Below are 22,069 nucleotides of genomic sequence, written 5' to 3' on the forward strand. Positions count from 1 at the left end.
TAATGTACGCCATGACTGAAATTCACATTTTTTTTGCGTTGACCGGTCAATGAAGGGAAGAGAAGCAGCAGACGCCGTATGCCAGCATGAATATCTTCTTCTATACAGATAAATAAGAGCAAAAACGGGAAATATGCTTTTTTTTCTAGATAGTTTTGTAAAAAGCTCGAGTAAGAGCGCGGACATGTAGAGCCTGCGAAAGGAAAGCTCTTGCATTATATACAGAAGACAGCACTTGGCTTGACTAGCATAGCGTTAGCAGCAAGCGCCAATAAAAGCATGCACTTTTGTATTAAAATGCTCTGTTCAAAAAGTCTATGCAATTTAGAGCCATCTAAATGATGTGATTGAAAAAAGAATCATTTACACATGAAGGGTTAACTCACCACTGTACACTATTGCACATTTAAAATCATGTATCCGGTTTACACGACAGTCACAAATTGGAAAAGAATGAGGAATTTTTGTCAAGCGGCCGCTATTGTAGTCATTACACCGACTAATTAAGGGGCCTCATGACTATCACCCTTGTTGAAAGTATTTTATTTGTTGGTACTCGACATCGTTCCTCGTAATAAAGTAACGTATCTACCTTGATTATTTTGGCTAGCTGAGAAAAATGGGCACATGCGCAAGTAAGTTGAGGAAATGTTACACATATTGGCCTGGGAACATTGAGCTTCGAATAATCTTAGCATTCACAGGACTGGCTTTCAGGAACACTTGCTTGGTGCAATCATTTCACAGGTGGTTATTCGGAAGGCAGCCATTCTCCTGAAGCACTTTCCTGGAGCAGAATTTGCCAATGTACGTCGTCCTCCATAACTTTACGCTGCTTAGAAACATGCGTTGGCGAATCGTTATCGCAGGATCCATATCGGTGGATGAGTCATCCAATTTTCGGTGTCTCTCCTTGACAGCCTGGTTTCGTGGAAATAGAATAGACAACCCCTGACTTTCGATCATGTCAAATAATAACGACAATATTGATAAGAAACAAATATAAAGACAGTCTGGCCACTAGCACTGATGCACCATACAACAAAAACCAGTTGCTGCATTTCGCATTTACTTTGATAAAAATTACTAGCAAAGGAACTGTACAAGCACGCAGCATAATTATGAAAAAGTGAACACTAAAGTTGTGAAGGAAATCTGCTCATCTGTGCGAGGTTTATGTAGTATGCACTTCTCAAGGTCACCTCGATTTGTCAGTGAGTCTTTAAAGACACTCAAGTTTCTCCAAACATAATATTAGGCGAAGTCTGCGTATTCACGGATATTAAAATCAGAATAAATTTGTGCGAGTGCGTGAGCAAATTTCGCAACGCTTTCTTCCACCTCCTTCTCTTCGAACGTTCTTTGTAGCGTGGTTAGTTCACTATGAACTTAAATATTTTGCCTACACTCCGTGGACTGGAAGAAAAATTTTTACTGATAGGGGCCGATATCTCGTACGCGGATAATATTCGTCACGTATCTCTGATGCGTTTCCTTTAACGCTGCGGTCTCGTACTGTCAGGTCAAGAAAGCATGCCTGCATCTCAGCGATCCCGACAGAAAAGCAGGTAGCACGTACCACCCAATAAAGATTGTGGGCAAAATGCACATGACGATTACTTTCAGGCCAATAAATTCTCTAAGGCTGCAGACCTTTTTTCTTTGCATACCTCTGGCGAGCAGCTCGACAGAAGGTTTTCTTGGTCCATGAAGGTATTTATGTTGGTACATTCTCTCGAATTATTCAATAATCGTCAAAAAGAAAAAAAAAACGTACCACACGATATAGCGGCTCGAGCATGAAGGATCTCTCAGAAATAAACGGAGCTATTCAGGTTATAGTTCGTCTTATTGATTGATTCTTGCACACATACTAGACAATCTGACAATGTGGCATTCTAAAAACACCGAGATACCACGGACATGGCGCTCTTTGGCCATACTTGGCCCTCGCGCCATAAAACATCAAACATTCATTCAAAACACCGAGCGTTGGCATAAATAATAATGGCAAAACACATGTCAAAAAAAGATTCCAAGGCTCTTATTGGCTGAGTGCATTCGCGACACCGTACATGTACACATATGTTAAGTGTCAACGCTACAGTCAAATAATATTCATGCTGGTGCATAGCCTTTCTTGTGCATATCAATGAGCCTAGTGCTGAGATGCTGTTGTACTCTTATATTCAAACGAAAACTAATCACGTTTCTTGCTCAAAATTTTCCACCTACCTTAATGTAAGGCCAGTGATGCTGGAAGTGCAGTATTGCCAAGACAAACTCCCAAAATCCTGTTGCAGGCCATAGTTGGGGTCCTATGTGCATGTAAGAGTATCCACTTTGCAGGACCATGAGTTCAATTAAGCATTGCTTGCCGGAGCTTCGGTACCACAGATCCGTCTCGCAAGCCTCGGTTAGCGCTAACAAATCCCAGACGAGTTCCGCTGTGACGTCACTGCATAGGATTAGCATCTTTAGCTTCTATGGCTATTCTTGTGCGTGCTTTGCCTTAAGAAAGTCGCCGTTTCATTCGAAAGGCGAATCATGGATAGATATAGCAATCTATTAGACAACTGCATGAAGCAAGGTTCGCAGATTCATGCGCCGTATAAGTTGCAGTAACCATTCGCTCACTAATTAAACTAACCAGCATCCTGTCACGCGTGCACATGAAGAAATGAACAGGTCTCACTCGATAACAGCGAACGCTTGCTTTCTAAAGTTCGCTGTGATGAAGAACGCTGACCTCGGAGAGCGGTTGTTTCGGACTGCTTCTGGCTTCAACACGTGTCCGACGGTTGATATTGTGCGACGTGCCACAGTAGGAAGGCGGGAAGATAGCTCAGGTTAATTGACTCGCCACCTCGCTCGCCCTAACCGTTGAGCTCGCTGCAGTTACCTCCAAAGTACAGCGCGAAAGCCGCGTATGCGCTTAGCCGCACGTACAAAAACGTGCAGCCGTACCCGAAGTTGGAGAGGAGACGCACGCTCATCTGCCCCCTCGTATGCTCACCTCACCCTGCTCCCCATCCCGCCTTAGCGCCCTCTTGATCACGTGACCCCCAGAATTTGACCTGCGGAGGGACGGCGCGCATCAAGTCACCATCTTTCTCGGCTTACTTTCGCCCGTTCACGCTGATAACGGCGCTGAAAATCCACATAGACTGAAGTGCTCATATAATTCTTATCGCAATAATATGTCGGCACCGACATTTACCTGAGGTCGTCATTAGACCTACTAGGCAACATTCTTATGTTAGGTCACCAGCTTTCCTCGCGTTGACGGTGCTACTTATGGCCACATAATTTTTTATAGCCTGTTTAAATAATATAAAGCGCAACTGAGATACCAAATATTCTAAGCTCTCTATTATGTCTGAAGATTGTGGCCTAGAAAACGTTTTCAAAGTTCGGTCATCTCAAATTGATACAGAATATGTCGCTGGAGTAACAGGCCTCTGAAGACACGTTTATTGCCCCATAACCATGTCAACGTTTTGCGAATAAATGGCTGAGTCTCTTAGATAACGCCGCGAATTTACGGGCCATTCAGTTTTCGTCAATGTTGAAACATTCACGAAAGCGGTCCGAAGAAGCGGCACTCGCATAGCCACGAATCACAGATGTTTTAATGTTTACTTTTGCTATGCTTTTTTTCCGTTACGTGTTTTTTATGAGTATGACATCCTGAAGGAAGGTACGGTAGGTTTTTTTTTTTTTTTTTTTTGCTTGTGACTTGAATATTCATAAACGTGAAAGTACTATAGCGCTATGCAAGTTTTCATTTCTGAGGAACTGTAAATGAGCTTAAGTCATTTTTATCCGAAATACACATGTTTAACACATCTAAGACGTGCCACCAAAGGTTAGAAAAGATCATGTATGCTCACTCAGATTTGATGACACCTGCTCTCACAGCATTTGCCATATGTAGCATGGTACTCTTCATGCTGAGTTTGCTGCTGTAAGCTGTGCATAAGCGACATGTGTGTTTTCTGCAAAAATAAAGAAACTGCTTAATTTCCTAAACTGTGGTGATAGCTGCCAAAGAACACAACCTGTCTAACTATACATTTTCAATAGTTGCATAGTATCCAATAGATACCGACGGTAAGACCATTATGGCTATGGTAACCAAATGCGAGCAACTTCCTCACCGGCTTCCGTTAGAAGTGGCGATTTCAACCTGCGCCATATTAGATTGCAGCTGTCTAGGAAGAAGTTCCACGTCACCCAGGACGCTAACACACAGGTTCATCCGTTGGAGTGAATCTCTACAGGCCAAAAAAAAAAAAAAAAGCAGCAATACATATAAGTTTGCAACATAAGCAACACATACAGTTATTTGCCTTGTTCGACGCATTATATACAGCGACGTTTTCTTAGATACGTAGATTTATTGGAGACTTATAAGCATATTTAAATATCTTATTGCGAGGTTTTCTATACATGGGCTGCGAACTTTGTTTCCAGTAACACTTTTTTTGCCATTTATCAAGCTGTATCTTCGCATTTGTACACGTATGTTCCATTGTATCTTCGCATTTCTAACGTATAAGGGCGAGTCAAGTGAAAGTGAGCCAACCCACCCCGCGCAATAACGGTTCTGTTCATTATCTGAGAGGCATGCGCGTAGCACACCTGCATCTCTAATTTACAAAAGTGACGCGGTGGTGTGAGAACAAATGTTCTTTAATGCTCTCGTACACTGGGTTGAACATGGTTGCGTGAAATAATGGACGCTCCGAAAGTAGAACAGCGTGGTGTCGCGAGAATTTAACAGCTGAAGGTGTTTCCTAAAAAGAAATTATTCGCTGTGTGGCTGCCGTGTACATTGAACGTTTCGTTTCATTGGCCACAATGAAGCGTTTGAGGAAACGGTTCGAAGAAGGACGTGAAAGTTGCAAAGACGATCCAAGACCGGACCAATGCCACCAGTGCCCCAATCACCCACAATGCAATTGCAGAGGTTGATGAGCTGATTAGACAAGAACAGAGGATAAGCATCGATGAACGGGCAGAGCATGCGATTATCAGTCACGGTTCGGTTCACACCATAATTTGTGAACTTCTCGGTTACCGGCTCATATGTGCGCAATAGATGCCCAACATTTTGAACCACCGCCAGAAGATGGAGAAGTTCGGCGCTGGCTTAACTCATTTGATCCGGTATCCCAATGCGGGTGACGACTTCTTGGCTGCAATTGCGACCGGGGATGAATCATGGTGCCACTACAACGAGCCGGAAACACGATGGCAAAGCTTACAGTGAAAACATTCAAATTCATCACCCCCGTTGAAAGCGAAAGCCGTCATTTCCGCCGGAAAGGTGCTGTCGGCTTTCTTTTTTGATCGTCAGGGGCCATTACTGAACGAATTTACTAAACTTGGAGAGACTATCGACCACTTCCGATATTGTGAAACACCGGATCGGCTGCATGTCGCTATCATGAACAAACGACATGGGAAGCTGATGATTGTGGTCATCAGTTCAAGTTGGAAACGCTGCAACATCCACCATACAGCTCAGACCTGTCGCCCTGAGACTTGCTCACTTTGGAAAAAATCGGAAACAAGAAAAGCAGCTGAAGCGAACCAGATTCGCGTCCGACGACGACATGAAAGAGTCATTTGCGGACTTTTTGAAGCAGCAACCCAAGGAGTTTTATCAGACGGGAATTACGCGACTCGTTAGTCAGTGGGACAAATATCTAAATGCTCATGGAGACTACATTTAAATAAAGTGCCCCGTTTATCATATTATTCGCATTGGGTCACTTTCATTCGACTCGCGCTCGCATATTTTGCAGAACTCCTGCTTTTCATATGTGCTCTCTGTTTCGACTATAATTTTGGTGCAAGCACTCAGAATGCACGGCCGGTGACTGCTGCTACTGCGCAATACATTAGAACAAATGGCAGCGTCATTCTGATTTTTCACTGGCATTTGTATACGTACAAAAATGTAAGAAGGGTTCTTGACTGACGAAGTTTCATTAACATATTTGTCCTCAACTTGTTCATTTCATGGCCTTTACATTTGTTCATGTCAGCGGCATACACTGCTTTGCTGGTTTCGAACTGATATGGTTCTAAAGTTGATGTGAATATCTGTGGATTATTAAATAGACAAAGAACATCGAAGCATTGATATCAATATTTTGGCCGCAATTTTTGGGACATCGAGTATATTCTTTTATGAAAAAATACATACTTTACTTGTCTTGACAGTGCGTAGGTTCAAGAATTCGTTCGCAGCACCTTTGGCAATGGCAATGCAGTTATTTAATTGTTTGATACCTCGACAAACTCTATACACAAGGAGGAGGCCCAGCTGCAACGTGAGCGCCCCCTGAATGAAATTTCTGGCTACGCCATTGGTGGGCGAAGGCGTTTCACGGCTACCGCTGACGTAGATGCTTCACAGTGCATCGCAGTAGACAGAGCACTGATGAAATCCAAAGAGCAAATCCGCGGGAGGCCGTGACGTGACGTGCGCACTGACGCACACACTAAGCACACCTCATTTTATACACTCATGATTAGGCGTAGAGAGTGTATCGCAGTAGACACAGTACCGATGAAATCTGAATTGCAAGTGACACGTGGAAGAAAATGATGGAGGCAGGAACGTGACGTGTACAATGAGGCACGCACTAGGCACAACTTTAGGCATCCATAACCATGGAGCCACCACTTCTTTTTATTCTTCTCGGTGTCGGCCATTTTTCGCACCATGTTTCGGTCACGCCGCTGCCGACAACACCGTATTGTCACCTATTGGGACATATAATGCTCCCAATTAAGAGTTTCGCCGGAATAATACAGAACCCGCGAAGACCGTCCAATAGTTTCGTTCTGAGGCCACCCACACTGAAAAGATGCGAAGCAGTTAACAGAACTGCCGTACGCTGACGACAAACTACTCCGGAGCTCAATGCACCGACGACCTGCACGACACAACCAGAGCCGTGACGCTTCAGGAGGTGTAAACGATGTTTTCTTTATAGCCGCCTCACATGGCTTGCGTTTCTGACATACGGAAAGAAATCCAGCGGCCATAATGAGTTCCCGATGTGTAGCCATAATCACAGTAGCTCCAGCCGGAAGTGATCACCTACGCCGCCATCGCTCGCCGTCAGGTAGGAAATGCGCACTAGGCAATGTTACCACCAACTACTTATACCACGGTGCGAAGTCCTAGCACTCGCCCACGGCAAGCCCTGAGAGATCATGCAGGCCGTTACGCCGAATAACAGCGTAAGTTTCCTCTGCCGCGGCCTTAAGTAGCTAACATCTCTGACACACGGCGAGGAAATGCAGCTGTCACAAGTTTCTGAACCCCTCAGCCGGAAGCAATGAACTTACGCTTCTGCAGCGTGCCGTCTTGTTCCCTCTCTGTGCCTGCGTCAGGGCCCCATATCGTGGAAATCTCGTCCGCAGCCGCCGCAGGCACCCCCAGCCCGCTTGTATGTCGGCCCCCGAAACGCTACAATGAAGATAAGACACTTGGCGCGCACTGGATTACTTCCCGTTATGGTGTCGCTACGAATAAACAGGCCACCTTCACCACCCATGCCCACATCACGAGAGGGGACTGAGATGTTCTGCCGTCAACTGGCCATATCTTCAGGAAGGCTAATCACCAGGTGAAATCATGACTACCTCGCAGCGACTCAGAGGAGACCTCATGGGCGACTAGTTGATCATCGCGAGGACGCTACCTCTCGCCGCAGTGCTGACCCTACGCTTGACAATTTCGCGGCCGGTCTGTTAGCGCTTACTCCGAAAGCTGAAAGCAACAATTGATAAAGGTGCGGTTGTGCTTCGCCGAAAGGGCGAATATGCTAAGATGCCGACGAAGACGCTTGAAGATACGTCTCGAAGATGTTGCAACGAGATGATTGCAACGACGATTCACTTGAACATGCCACCTTAAAAATAGATCACGATGGGGCATAACAACATCGTGACAATGCGGCGCAACCTTGATCTGAAGTTAAGACCCAACTGCACATCAAGACCGAGAACCACCGACCTCGATGTGCTTATCAATGGCTACATGGTCTCAGCTCTAGTGCACACAGGAGCCGACTGATACGTCATCAGCCGATCCCTCGTCATGATGACGAAGAAAGTTAAGACTACGTGCGACGATCCTAAAATTGGACAGCTAGAAGTAACCTATTTCTGTGCTTCAGAAAACACCAGCAGCCGTAGAAGGTGTCGTCGGTGGCAACCAACATCTGGTGCTCGACTGTGAAATTTGCGTCGAAATCGGATTTGCCAGATTTCATAGCAGGATAGCGAAAGTAATGGTCATTAACGTCAGCCAGGTATGCAAACACATAAACAATGGCATGAAGATCCCATACATGTGAAAATGTGACGGCAGTCAGCAATGCGCTTCTCCACTTGGATTCCAACCTACATCACTTGACGATCTAAGTTGAAGAACCAGCTTTCGATATTAATCCCAGTTTTGGCACATACCGCGGCGTTCAAATGTCTTTTCCAACAATACAAGGACTGCTTGTTGTCGGCGTGAAGGATCTGACAAACAATGCTGAACATCGCGTATTAATTGAACGATAACCTCGACCACTCCGTAAAAGCCCGCACCGGATTTCGACACAGAAAGAGAGGCCATAAAATCACAGGTTTGTCGAAGTGCACCGCCAAGAAATCAATCATCGAAGGGACCGTGGGTGTTTACTGTCATCCAAGTGAAGAAGTAGGATGGAACTCTGTGCTTTCGCGCCAATTATCTTCGCCTGAACCAGATCACTAAGAATGACGTAAACCCACTATCACGAATAGACGGCGCGTTGGACTGCCTCTGTAATGCAAAGTACGTTTCATCGATAAATTTCAAAACTACGTCCTGGCAAATAGAAGTTCACGAGAGAGATTACGATGACCTTTAATAGGCCCGACTGCCTCTGAGTTGAAGGTCATGCCGTTGCTACTTTGCTCAGCACTTCCAACCTTCCAGCGCGTCATGAACACGGTGACAACAGGCTTGAAGTGGCAGACCTGTCTCGTCTACATGAGGGTCGTCCTCATTATTTTCTCAATTTCTAGCAAAGTCTAGAAGCAGGGTACCTTCACATTCAGGAATAGTGGATGCTCCGTCTCGTACATTAGCACTTGATCATCAATTTATAAATGATCGCAGAAAACTGTACAGTAGCCATCGCAATCTTCCTCGGCCGCCTTTTATATATGACACGCTCTGGCATGTGTGTCTCATGTCTCGTGCTGCGAAATTAGAAAGAAATGGACGAATGAAAAATTAGCTTCATCGGCTGGTGAATCATTCCGAGTGGTTTTCAGCTCTGTTGCTCTCCGACTTCTACATTGGTGTAGTAGACCTAACCTCGATTCATATAACGTGGTGAACCGGACGTGATTGTACGGCAAGCACAATGTCATGGACGAGGTCACTGCACCAACAAGGGTAACAATCAATAGTGCTACATTGTTAGACATATGCGTTTCGAACTTAAATGAATGTGATGTCAAGTCGGGAGTACTAATATCAGATGCAAGTGACCATTTACCTGTGTTTTGTCTTATACCTAAAGACCCTGACAAACAAAACAATGACTACAAAACGCGATTCCGCAGAATGATCAGATCAAATACTCTAGAGCAATTCCGATGTCTCCTCCAGTGCGTAGACTGGCAAGAAATCTATAATGAAACAGATGTGAACAGAGCGTTTGCTCTATTTCAACGAAATGTGCTTGCGTGCTATGATTTGGCTTTTCCACTTCAGCCAGCTGCTTCTGGAAAGAAGCATAAAAAGGCGCGCAAACCTTGGGTCGACAAAGATTTGTACGAACGCATCAAAAAGAAAGACGCTATGTATCACACCTTCATCCTCACGCGGCAGCCTGACCTATTCGCGACGTACAAGAAATTTAGGAATGAAGTACAAGGTGATTTAAAGAAAGCAAAGTGTGATTACTATGAGCGCCTTTTCTCGAATATACGAAGCAATCCGAGAAAAATATGGGATGCCGTTAATGATATAACAGGAAAAAATCCAAACGCGCATCCGCAAATGAAACGCTTAAACGGACGGGAAATAGAACGTGCAGAAATGGTTAGCTGCATGATACGCATTTTATTAACGCTGGTATGAACCCTGCACACGTTGCAATCGGAAACGATCATAGGTTTTCCACACCACGTATATCAAACTCACTTTTTTTCAAACCAACATGTGTGAGTGAAGTACGTGATCTTATCAAGACATTAAAGCATGATGTTTCAGCTGGCGTAGACGGTGTCAGTCCTATTCCGGTTAAATATGTGTCACACGAAATAGGGACAGCACTCGTGCATGTTATAAACTTGTCTCTTAGCACAGGCGTTTTTCCAGACGAGCTTAAGATAGCGCGTGTCACACCAATTTATAAAGGGGGAAGTGCAGACCAATTGTCGAACTACAGGCCAATTTCAGTTCTCACGGTATTTTCAAAACTTTTTGAAGGTGTTATCTATGCAAGATTATCAAATTTTTTTACGAAACACAACGTTATTGCGCAATGCCAATACGGTTTTCAAAAAAATAAGTCAACTGAGCAAGCCTTACTGGATATTAAAGATCGAATTATTGCTAACATCGAACAGAAGAAGTTAACGCTTGGCCTGTTTTTGGACCTGAGAAAGGCATTTGATTCGATTGACCACTATATCCTAACTGAAAAATTGGAAAGATACGGAATTCGAGGCGTTGCAAATGACTTGATAAAAAGTTATATATGTAATAGAAAACAGTTCGTGCAGCTGGGAACTACTGCATCTGACATGCTTACCCTACATCAAGGTGTCCCACAAGGTTCAAAGTTAGGACCATTCCTATTTCTAATTTATGTTAATGACATCACAGATTTATCAGGTTCACAAACATTGGCAATGTATGCAGATGATACAAATGTGTTCTTTACAGCTGATAACACAGCAGAATTACAACAGTGTGTAAATGAATATACAATTTTGTTATCTGACTGGTTGGCGACCAACAAACTCCAGCTGAACGCAAGTAAAACAACCTACATAATATTTAGGGCGCCTAATAAAAGAATTGATAGTAGGATACAAGTAAAATTTAACAACTACCTCAATAAACAGGTCAAACAACAAAAGTTTCTGGGAATACATTTCAGTGAAAAATTGTCATGGAATACACATGTAAATTCCCTCTGCGGTGAATTATCAAAAAACATCGGTGTAATCTATAAAATTGCACACCTGATCCCTCCATGGCTGAAAAAACAACTATATAATGCACTTATTTATTCAAAGCTTTGCTACGGGATATTGGTTTGGGGTACAACCACCAGAACAAATTACACGAAATTGATTACCTTACAAAAAAGAGTTATCCGTTTATATGCAAATTACTATGGCCGTTTTTCAGATCTAAGAACCGGTCCACTATTCCAAAAATATGATATTCTGCGTGCGGACAAGATATATCATATGCAAATTCTTCTGGCAATCCGAAAAAGAAATCCAAGCGCTCAATGTAGTGAATGTAACCTGTCCGGATACTCCTTGCGACACAGCTCACGACACACACCAAAAGCAAGGACCAATTACGGGAAACAAACCTTTCTCTATCAGTCCACAAAAATAATGAACAGTTTCAGTGCATCTGTATCCTTAAACACTTCTTTACAGACATTTAAAGAAAGAATAAGAGATTGGTTAGATAGGGAAGACATATACTTTAAAATTGAATGAATGCGTGTAATAACATAAAAAATGTTTCTGCCATGAATGACATATTTTTTCTTTTCAGGATTCACACATTTCATTTAACATCTATTGTTGGGTTTTGTATTAACACAAATATGTTTGCATCCACGTATTGTTCCCAGTGTTTTATTACTTTTGGCACACAATTATGATGTTCTTTTTTCTTTTTTTTGCGCATGTTGTTGCTCTATATTGCTCCATAAATAAGCTGACGTTTATTTCATGTTTAATTGTACAATTTTAGCATACCAATAGCATCTCAAATACTTACCTGCACTTAGCCGTTGTTGTACATTGTACCATATATTTGTAGAATCGAATGACCATGAACATTGCTACCATGAATTTTCACAGTAACCAACGCTGTTGTAACGCGCAAAATTGTGCATATGTGTGTGACCTGCTGTCAAACCTGTCGTTCGCGGGGGCTGAGACCTTTGTCAGGCTTTATGCCTTTAGTCTCAGTCTACCCTCGTTTGAATGAACGAGAAATAAAATTCAAATTCAAATTCAAATGAGAGACCGAAGATCAGCGCAGACAGCTTCACCACGGTGCCGGTTCACCTGCCGTACTTATGGCCACAAAATTTCACAGCCTGCTTTACTCAGATAGAGGCCATCTTCGACCTCCCGCGCATTATCTGGAAGCGTTCGAGGTTCCTCCACGCTGTCTCTGCGCTATCTGCAGAAGTAGTTGAGTAGCTTCAAGACGCTGTTAACGCACCCCCGACACCACCCTCTATGATCACTTCAAAACGACGGTGCTGCAACGCAAGGCTGTGTCTGTGCCCTAGTGCCTCCAGCAGATTCTCAACGAAGAGGAGCTCGGAGACCGCCGACCTTCGCAACTTCTACGTCGTATGCGGCGGCTTCCAAGTGATTGTAGGCTCAACAAAAACAGCGCGCTGGGGCGGGAACTGTTCCTTCAGCGCCTGCCACAGAAACTGGTCGTTGGCTTGGCTACCACACCAGGAGGCAGATCCCTCGACACTCTGGCACACTTGGCTGACCGCATCCGTCACTATTCAGCGACAGGTACTGCGGCAACAACGACCCTTCCGCTGCTGCAGCTCGAATATCGACAGTCTCGCTTTGAGGAAATGGCTGATGAACTTTCTTATACCATTACTGCACTACAGTAACCGCCCCACCGACTTCAGTGTGACCGAAATTGCCGTTTCAGCTTCCCCTCTCGGTGCAGGTCCCGTTCTGGCCCTCGTCGTGGAGCCTACTGCTGGTATCATAACCAATTTGGTGCCAGCGCTCGTTAGTGCCATCTACCTTACAGCTCGCATGGCAACATGCTACAGAGTCACTGATGGCGGCCGGTGACTCTTGTCGTACGGCAGGCCGCCTTTTTTACTGTCACTGACAAGATTGCCGGACAGCGATTTCTTGTGGACACAGGTTAAGAGGTCAGCTTCGTTCCTGCAGCGGGACTACACTGACAGCATGCCAAAAAGAAAAAAAAACTGCGCCCCTTCAAGCAGCCAATAAGTCTTCCATCCGAACATATAGCCAACGCTGTCTTACCATTGACTTGGATCTCCGACGCACCTTCTAACGGGTACTTATTATTGCAGACGATCGTATGGTCGTATTGGGCACGGATTTTCTGACAAATTCGCCCTTAGTGCTTACCTCAGCACTAGTCACCTCGACGACTTCAGCTACATGCTGCAACTGGGTATCATGCGTCCTTCGTCGAGCAGTTGGTCTTCAGCTCGCCACATGGTGCCAAAGCGGCAGCCAGGGGATTGGCTCCTGGGCTCTCAACGTACTCACTGTTACTGATCGCTATCCACTCGCTCACATTAATGACTTAGAAGTCGACCTATTAGAAATGTAATGCTCAGCAAGGTAGATTTAATGAAGGCCTACCATCAAATCCCTGCCGAGCCAGCGCACATCAAAAAGACTACAACTGCGACATCATTGGGGCTTTTCGAGTAAGTCCGCATTCCGTTCTAGCTAAGAAACACTGTTCAGACGTTCCACGGGTTTATCAACGAGGACACTCGGGGCTCCCCTTCGTCTTTGCATACCTAAATCACCTCTTGGTGGCTAGTATTTCCCATGAGCAGCATAGCAACCATTTGCCCCTGCTATTTTCTCGGCTCCTGAACACGGTGTTCTCACAAACCCAGCAAAGTGTGACATTGGAGTCCACGATATTGAGTAGCTCGGACACGGCATGGCTCCAGAAGGAATTAGACCACTGGAGAAGCAAGTTCAAGCTTTGCGCGAGTTCCCTCGCTCAGCGTCACTGCGAAAGCTCCGTGAGTTCCTTGGGTTGCTGATATTCTACCACCGTTTTCCTCCCAACACCACTTCAATTGTTATGCCACTGACCGAGCTTCTCAAGACCACTACGGCTCGGTCCGCTTCACTGTCTTGGACGTCTGGCACCGAAGAGTCCTTGCAAGCGGCCAAAAACACATTTGCAGATACCATCCTGCTGATGCATCCCCTGCATGTTTCACCAATGTGTCTTATCATCGATGCATATAGTGCGGCTGTCGGCGCCGTTTTATTACAGTTCCTGCGGAACCCCTGGTGCCCACTCGGGTTTTTCTCACAGAAGCTGAAGCCGGCAGAAACGGGCTACAGCACGTTCGGGCGCGAGATGCTCGTGGTAGACTTGGGCGTTAGGCATTTCAGACGCCTGCCGGTAGGAACAAGATTTCATGTCCTCACCTACTACAAGCCTTTGGCTTTCGCTTTTAGCGGCAATCACGACACTTCATGGCACGAGAGATACGGTGCCTCAATTGAATGTCCGAGTTCACCGTGAACATAGGATACAGTGAAGGCCCAGTTAACGCAGCCGCAGAAGCCTTTTCCCTTCTCGACGAAATGTCCACAGCCACACTTGACTTCAAAAAAATAGCCACAGTGGAGCATTTAGACGTCCAGTTCCGGCACCTCTGGTCCTCTGCTACGTCATTAGCGCTGTCCCTCATGCCCCTTACAGTTTCTTCCGGCGCTATCACTTGCGACGGGTCAGTGGGTCGAAAACGCCCATTCGTTCCATTCCGACTCCGCCATCAAGTATTTGACAAGCTACACATCGCAAGTCGTCGCGGAGTTCCTGGCGCCCAGCGTCTAATTACCTCCGCTTTGTGCGGCCGAGTGTGAACTCTGACGTGCGCCGCTGGGCTAGCGAATACCTTCAATCTCAGTGCTCCAAGACGACATGACACACGATGTCACACATTCATTCCTTTCGCCCACCAGATGCTCCGTTCAACCACGATAACATCGACATCATTAACCCGCTGTCACCACACCGAGGTGTTCCCTGCACACTCACTTGTGTAGGCGGTTATACCCGCTGGCCGGAAGCATTTCCTCTCACTGACATAACGGCACTTACAACGGCTTCAGCGTTTTGTCAGTGGCTGAATCTCGCGCTTTGGATTCACCAGCATTGTTACGACCCATCGCGGACCCAAGTTCGAATCTATTTCTTCCGTGAAGTCGCATGCCTGTTTGGCGTCCACCATATCCATACTACCACTTATCATCTTCATCATCATCACCACCAGCAGCAGCAGCAGCAGCCTGGTTACGCCCACTGCGGGGGAAAGGCTTCTCCCCTACTTCTTCAACTCCTCCGGCCATGTACTAATTGTGGCCATGTTCTCCCTGCAAACTTCATCTCAGCCGCCCACCTAACTTTCTGCCGCCCCCTGCTACGCTCCCCTTCCCTTGGAATCCAGTCGGTAACAGTTAATGACCATCGGTTATCTTCCCTCCTCATTACATGTCCTGCCCATGCGCATTTCTTTTTCTTGATTTCAACTAAGATGTCATTAACTGGCATTTGTTCCCTCACCCAATCTGCTCTTTTCTTATCCCTTAACGTTACACCCATCATCCTTCTTTGCATAACTCGTTGCGTCGTCCTCAATTTAAGTAGAACCCTTTTCGTAAGCCTCCAGGTTTCTGCACCGTACGTGAGTACTGGTAAGACACAGCTGTTATACACTTTTCTCTTGAGGGATAATGGCAACCTTCTGTGCATGATCTGAGAATGCCTGCCAAACGCACTCCAGCCCATTTTTATTCTTCTGATTATTTCAGTATCATGATCCGGATCCGCGGTCACCACTTGCCCTAAATAGATGTAATCCATGACCGCTTCCAGTGTCTCGCTACCTATCGTAAACTGCTGTTCTCTTCGTAGACTTTTAAACATTACGTTAGTTTTCTGCCGATTCATTTTTAGACCCACCATCTCCTTTGCCTCTCCAGGTCAGTGAGCATGCATTTCGATTGGCCCCCTGAGTTACTAAGCAAGGCAATGTCATCAGCGAATCGCAAGTTACTAAGGTATTCGCCATTAACTCTTGTCCCCTACTCGTCCCAATCTAGGTCTCTGAATACCTCCCGTAAACACGCTGTGGATAGCATTGAAGAGATCGTATCTCCCTGCCTGACGCCTTTCTTTATTGAGATTTTTTTGCTTTTTTATGCAGGACTATGGTGGCTGTGGAGCCGCTATATATATCCTTCAGCATTTTTACACACGGCTCGTCTACACCCTGCTTCCGTAATACCTCCATGACTGCTTAGGTTTCGACTGAATCAAACGCTTTCTCGTAATCAATGAAAGCTACATATATATATATATATATATATATATATATATATATATGGAAGGGTTCGTTAAATTCCGCATATTTCTCTATCATCTGGTTGATAGTGTGAATGTGGTCTATTGTTGAGTAGCCTTTACGGAATCCTGCCTGGTCCTTTGGTTGACAGAAATCTAAGATGTTCCTGATTCTATTTGCGATTACCTTAGTAAATACGTTGTAGGTAACGGACAGTAGGCTGATCGGTGTATAATTTTTCAAGTCTTTGGCGTCCCCTTTCTTATGGATTAGGATTATGTTAGCGTTCTTCCAAGATTCCGGTACGCTCGAGGTCATGATGCATTGCGTATACAGGTTCACCAGTTTTTCTAGAACCTGCCCTCCATCCTTCAACAAATCTGCTGTTACCTGATCCTCCCCAGCGGCCTTCCCCCTTTGCATCGCTCTGTCAGAAAGGCTTTATTTACTTCTGCGGCGTTACTTCTGGGATGTCAAATTGCTCTAGAGTATCCTCTCTTCCATTATCGTCGTGGGTGCCACTGGTACTGTGTAAATCTCTATAGAACTCCTCAGCCACTTGGACTATCTCATCTATATTAGTAATGATACTGCCTGCTTTGTCTCTTCGGATTCTTTGCCTATTCCTAGTTTCTTCTTCACTGCTTTTAGGCTTCCTCCGTTCCTGAGAGCACGTTAAATTTTATCCATATTATACTTTTTTATGTTAGCTGTCTTGCGCTTGTTGATTAACTTGGAAAGTTCTGCCAATTCTATTCTAGCTATAGGGTCAGAGGCTTTCATACATTGGCGTTTCTTAATAAGATCTTTAAGAATCACAACTAAAAGAATAAGAATAAGAATCACAACTGAAAGACAGTGATTTTCACGCGCTGGCTCAGCAATGAACAGCTTGGTGATGCGGATCTTAGGTTATTTCAGAAGTTTGGTTAGCGATTAGGCAGCGCTACAGAAAAAAAAAAGGATGAAAGCAGTACTTATTTGAACAGGAATTCTACATGCAAGTTACGCAAAGTGCTTACAAGCTGCTGAGTGTTGCCTTGCAGAACCGGACCAACGCAGAAAAGACGCAGTCGATCTCCGAGGTGTCGCGGAGGAAGTTGCGAGTGCTAAAAATGAAATAAGAGACTTCCTCGACTCCGACAGCCTCCATGTATTGAGATAGCTGGGGCCACAGAAAGGCATGCGAAGAAAAACAAATGAGAACGATTAGAAAAACACGTCTCTGAGACCACATCTAATTTTTCGAAACGCATTCTGTCTCGTTGGGGAAAGCTGCATGTCGCTGCGTATTTGCTTCCGATTCCTAGACAAGCAGAAATTATTTTCGTTCCAAAAAGCACCCTCTACATTTCACTTACGTTTTTGTCAAAATTGGCCCATAGGGCATCTGCTGAGGAATAAATACGCTTGAAACACACGGGGTGAGCGCAAATAACGAGGGCGCCGATGACCAAAGACAGTAGACGGAGCTAACAATAATATTTATTGACACTAAAGGCAAATAATAAGTCGATGTGGGCTGCTTAAATGCCATTTTTAGAAACCTCGCAACGCATGTTTCATGCCTAGAAAGGCCTTAGTTTACAAGAAAATTGCATCTGAATGTTCCGAATGCCTTTGAAGAAATTCAAATCTCCCGCTACCCAACCGGGGAGTGGTGAGGTTGCATACGTCATCACCACTCGGTGCTGCCGTCGGTGAGTAAAACGGCAGCCGACAGATGCCGGCACCGACTCAAGACAGAGCGGGGGATTCGACGCTGCAGCTGCTTTTTGGTCAAGTGGTGTAGATTGTTCGGGCATCCGACATAACTTGGAAGTTGAATTCTCTGCTACCCTTGTAGTTTGTGCGAGTTTCGCGAGCCAGAAAATCCAGCGCAGCAGTACGCGATAACGAAATTGCTGAAATGTGAAAGTTTGGGCGGCGTGGAGTCGAACGAAAACAAAACATTTCGACCGCCCGCATCGTTGTCAAGGGCCATTTCAATGAGTTCGTTTTTCTAAAAACGAAATAGAACTGGATAAATAGCACTTTATTTGGTGTTATAATACAATACAAAGATGTTTTTTGCGACGAGTGATTGAGTACTAGTGAGAGAATTTAACTGAGGAGTGCTTTCGTCATCGGGGCAGTGCTTGAATGTCCCGGGGAAGTTTCTAATCATGCCTTGAATTTACCTCAGTTTCTCGATATATAAGGCCCTCTTCGCGAGAATATTGACGCTTTAGAGATTCTGCAGTAGTAATCTATCACTTTAGCTTGACCTAATATTTGCCTTCAGTGTCCCTTTAAATGGGTTCGATAAGAAGATGTGATTTCACACAAGGAGTTAAGTTAACAAAACATCAATAAAGCAAGAAGCATAGGGAAAAACAAGAAGGAAGGAAAAGAAACAAACAAAGGAGAGCTTTAGACAAAATATGCATAAGAAAAGTGCTATTGTAAATGCGTCATTGACGCAGTCTAATCGCTAAGGCGTTCTTTAACTCTATGTATATGGCTAAGATGGCACGGCTATTGCGCGACGCAGTTTTAATTAATTATGGGGTTTTACATGCCAAAACCACTTTCTGATTATGAGGCAAGCCGTAGTTAGAGGACTCCGGAAATTTCGACCACCTGGGGTTCTTTAACGTGCACCTAAATCTAAGTACACGGGTGTTTTCGCATTTCGCCCCCATCGAAATGCGGCCGCCGTGGCCGGGATTCGATCCCGCGACCTCGTGCTCAGCAGCGCAACACCATAGCCACTGAGCAACCACGGCGGGTATTGCGCGACGCAATCAACGAAGCCATTTGTTAGTCAGTGCTTATGTACAAACTTCCTTGTTTCCTTTCGCATGCTTTTTAAGATGCACAGAACATCAGCATTTGTTATTCCGAAGCAGGCAGAACCAAATACATCAGCTTTGTACAGTTGGGATTCCAAAAGTCAAAAGAGTTGTGCAAGTGGTTCCTCTGTCAGATAGCGTTCCGTGAAAAATATGTATAACACTATCGGATAATGCCTGCATACATAGTAAGAATTGGGAATTTTGCATTGGGTTGAAAACAAAAAAAAATGTTTTTTTTAAGTATTAATTGAAGGGGCGAAAAAAGCACTGCAAAAATGCACACATTTTCAAAGAGAAAGAAAATCTTGATCTAGGGTTCTTAAAGTAGATATGCTTCACATTCTGTTTCCTTAGTGTCTGTGCGTAATATACAGTGTTGTCCAGCATTCTTTCGCGAGAAATAAGGAAATGTGTAGACAATACTGGCGCATTGGACTAAAAAGACTTTGAGTGGAAAATTATGAAGTACTGAAGAGTATTCGATAGCTTAGGGGCAGTATTTATTAGAATGCTCCATAGTTTGTATTCGCACAAAAGACAGCTAACAACGGAAATTATGCACATATTGTTGGATATTCTGGTACGTGTTGATGTGATGCAAAAGAATGACTGTTTAACATTTCTGAGAAATGTGTCATTCGTACCAACGTTGAAACCTTTCTCAGTGAGTAGATTGTCATTAGGTGAATTCGCATTGCAAGCGTTCCATGGTACTCCGCTAGGAGGTGGAGGAGAAAGGATGATGGAAGGTGTCTTATAGGAAGTGGACACTATCTTGCGCTGCGAGAAGAAAGACTATTTTGGTGGGTGAGCACCGTTACATGATATCTGTGGGAGTAGGTAGAGACGACGTTCTTGCTCACAAGATGCGCTAAACAGGAACACAGACCCAGGCCTCGCAGATACACGGACCCGTTTCGGTGACGTAGCGACAAAGCTGTTTCAAATTAGAAAGTTTTCAGTCAGCGTAATGACAACTTTGACATTTTGAAGCCTTAGCTACTTTTGTAGTAGTCATTTATTAGTGGCAATCGCTAGACAAATACTGTTGAAATAATCCTCCAGACCCGCCGTGGTTGCTCAGTGGCTATGGTGTTGGGCTGCTGAGCACGAGGTCGCGGGATCGAATCACGGCCACGGCGGCCGCATTTTGATGGGGGCCGTCACTTTATGTTCAGCTTCTACAATGCATCTGCTATCGGTGTAGTCCGTCATTTATTGTGCATATATGGTGCACAGATATTGAAGTGCACGCCCATTCACGTATTGACACGAACTCAGAAGCATTTCCGGCAGATTATCGCGCGGAAGGAAGGTGGAAGCGGTAGCGGGTTTGTGTTCGTGCGCTTTTGCTGAGGCGACGTGCGGCGCGCCGCCGAAAGCACCATCTCGTTTCTCTAGAACAAACTGCTCCGCGAAAAGAGTCAATACCAACATGCCGAGCAAACCATACTACTGATGCTCCATCAGTTAAGTACAGTCAGCGCGAGGTCAGCTGCGCATTTTTTGTGGGATCAATCTTCACGAATGTCTAGTCGGAGAACTTCTGCGTAGGAGCTAACCTCCTGGGCTTCGGCCACCCCGGAAACGGTAGTCGTGGTGCGTCATTCATTCACGGGGCTGAGGCAAAACATTGGAGATCCCTATGCCTGCCACGTTAATTATTAACAAAAAAAAAATATTCAAAGTCGTGTATGCGTGCTTGTCTGCTTGGCGCAGAACTTGCTCAGTTGCAGTGGTGGCTTAGTGGCTACCGTGTGGTTGCTAAGCACGAAGCCGTGGAATCGAATCCTGGCGGCGGTGGCCCAATTTCAATGGGGGCGAAATGCGAGAACACCCGTGTACCATCCATTGGGTGCACTTTGAAGTACCCTATGTAGCCGAAATTTATCAGGAGCATGTATCATAATCATATAGTGGCTTTAGCGCGTAAAACATCAGAATGTCTTTTTTTTGTATGTCCGCGCACAGTGTGTATTTCCCACTTGTCCCGTCTTTCGCGCTGTTCGCTTCAAATATAACGAATTAGGAAGCAAATAAATTTTGTTCCTCAATTCTTCGGCTCTGTAACGTGAAACAGTTCCGGCGTGTTTTTATGCGAATCTCCTGACGTCATATTCACGTAACCACCCACGCAACATCGGGCGGTGACCCGCCGCGTTGCCTGAACAGCCCGATCAAACGCTTTCCTCGCTTAATGAAGTCACTTTTGTTTTCTTTCAAAACGAATAACATTGCCTACATTGAGCTGTTTTTTTTTTCTTATCTAATTGGCTGACGAGAGGCCAGCCGCAAGTTCAAGTGGAGAGGGTCTCGATGGGGCCGAGACAGCGCACTGAATATAGATGACCGGATGAAGAGGGTGGTGGTGGCGTCTGCGACTGGTTCGCTTTCTTTTACATAGCTTGCGATGGCTGGTAAATGGCTTGTAAATCAAACAATCAACTCCTTAATCATCTTACCAGCGCTATCTTTTGAAGCATGGCATCGTAAGCGGAGCCCAGTCCTATGCCAGTGCTCTTGGCGTAGCGTCGATTTCCGTCTGGCACAATAGCAGCGTGACGTGGAATGACTCCCTGACGCAGCACCCAGATAACTACTCGCTGGTGCCACGATAGTTGGACCTTCCATGTCATCCTGGTGAACCCTGTGCGGGAATGTGCAAGAATAAATAATACTTTAAACTCTACGTAAAAACAAGTGTTTTCCCAATGAAAGTGGTGCAGCTAGAAAGATTCCGCAGGGTGAATTTAGCTTTCACTGTATTGTTGTTCGTACTTCACAAAGCAGCGCTGAAACAGATGCGGACTAAGAAAGGGAGGTATGCGCTCGATCGCC

At 45.0% G+C, this 22,069-nt stretch overlaps 1 protein-coding gene across 1 annotated transcript; it reads right to left on the bottom strand.

Moving 5' to 3' along the window:
- Positions 1-524: 524 nt before the first annotated feature.
- On the bottom strand, positions 525-21,867 carry LOC129388353 (dehydrodolichyl diphosphate synthase complex subunit DHDDS-like). The gene is made up of 6 exons (XM_055078485.2): positions 21,694-21,867; positions 17,417-17,559; positions 4,161-4,277; positions 3,894-3,998; positions 2,236-2,458; positions 525-921 (listed from the first exon to the last, which is right to left on the bottom strand). The coding sequence occupies exons 1-6, from the start codon at positions 21,865-21,867 to the stop codon at positions 742-744; spliced, it is 942 nt and encodes a 313-aa protein (XP_054934460.2). The 3' UTR covers positions 525-741.
- Between the last annotated feature and the right edge of the window lie 202 nt (positions 21,868-22,069).

This window comes from Dermacentor andersoni, chromosome 10 (assembly GCF_023375885.2).
Source record: "Dermacentor andersoni chromosome 10, qqDerAnde1_hic_scaffold, whole genome shotgun sequence".
Classification (NCBI taxonomy): domain Eukaryota; kingdom Metazoa; phylum Arthropoda; class Arachnida; order Ixodida; family Ixodidae; genus Dermacentor; species Dermacentor andersoni.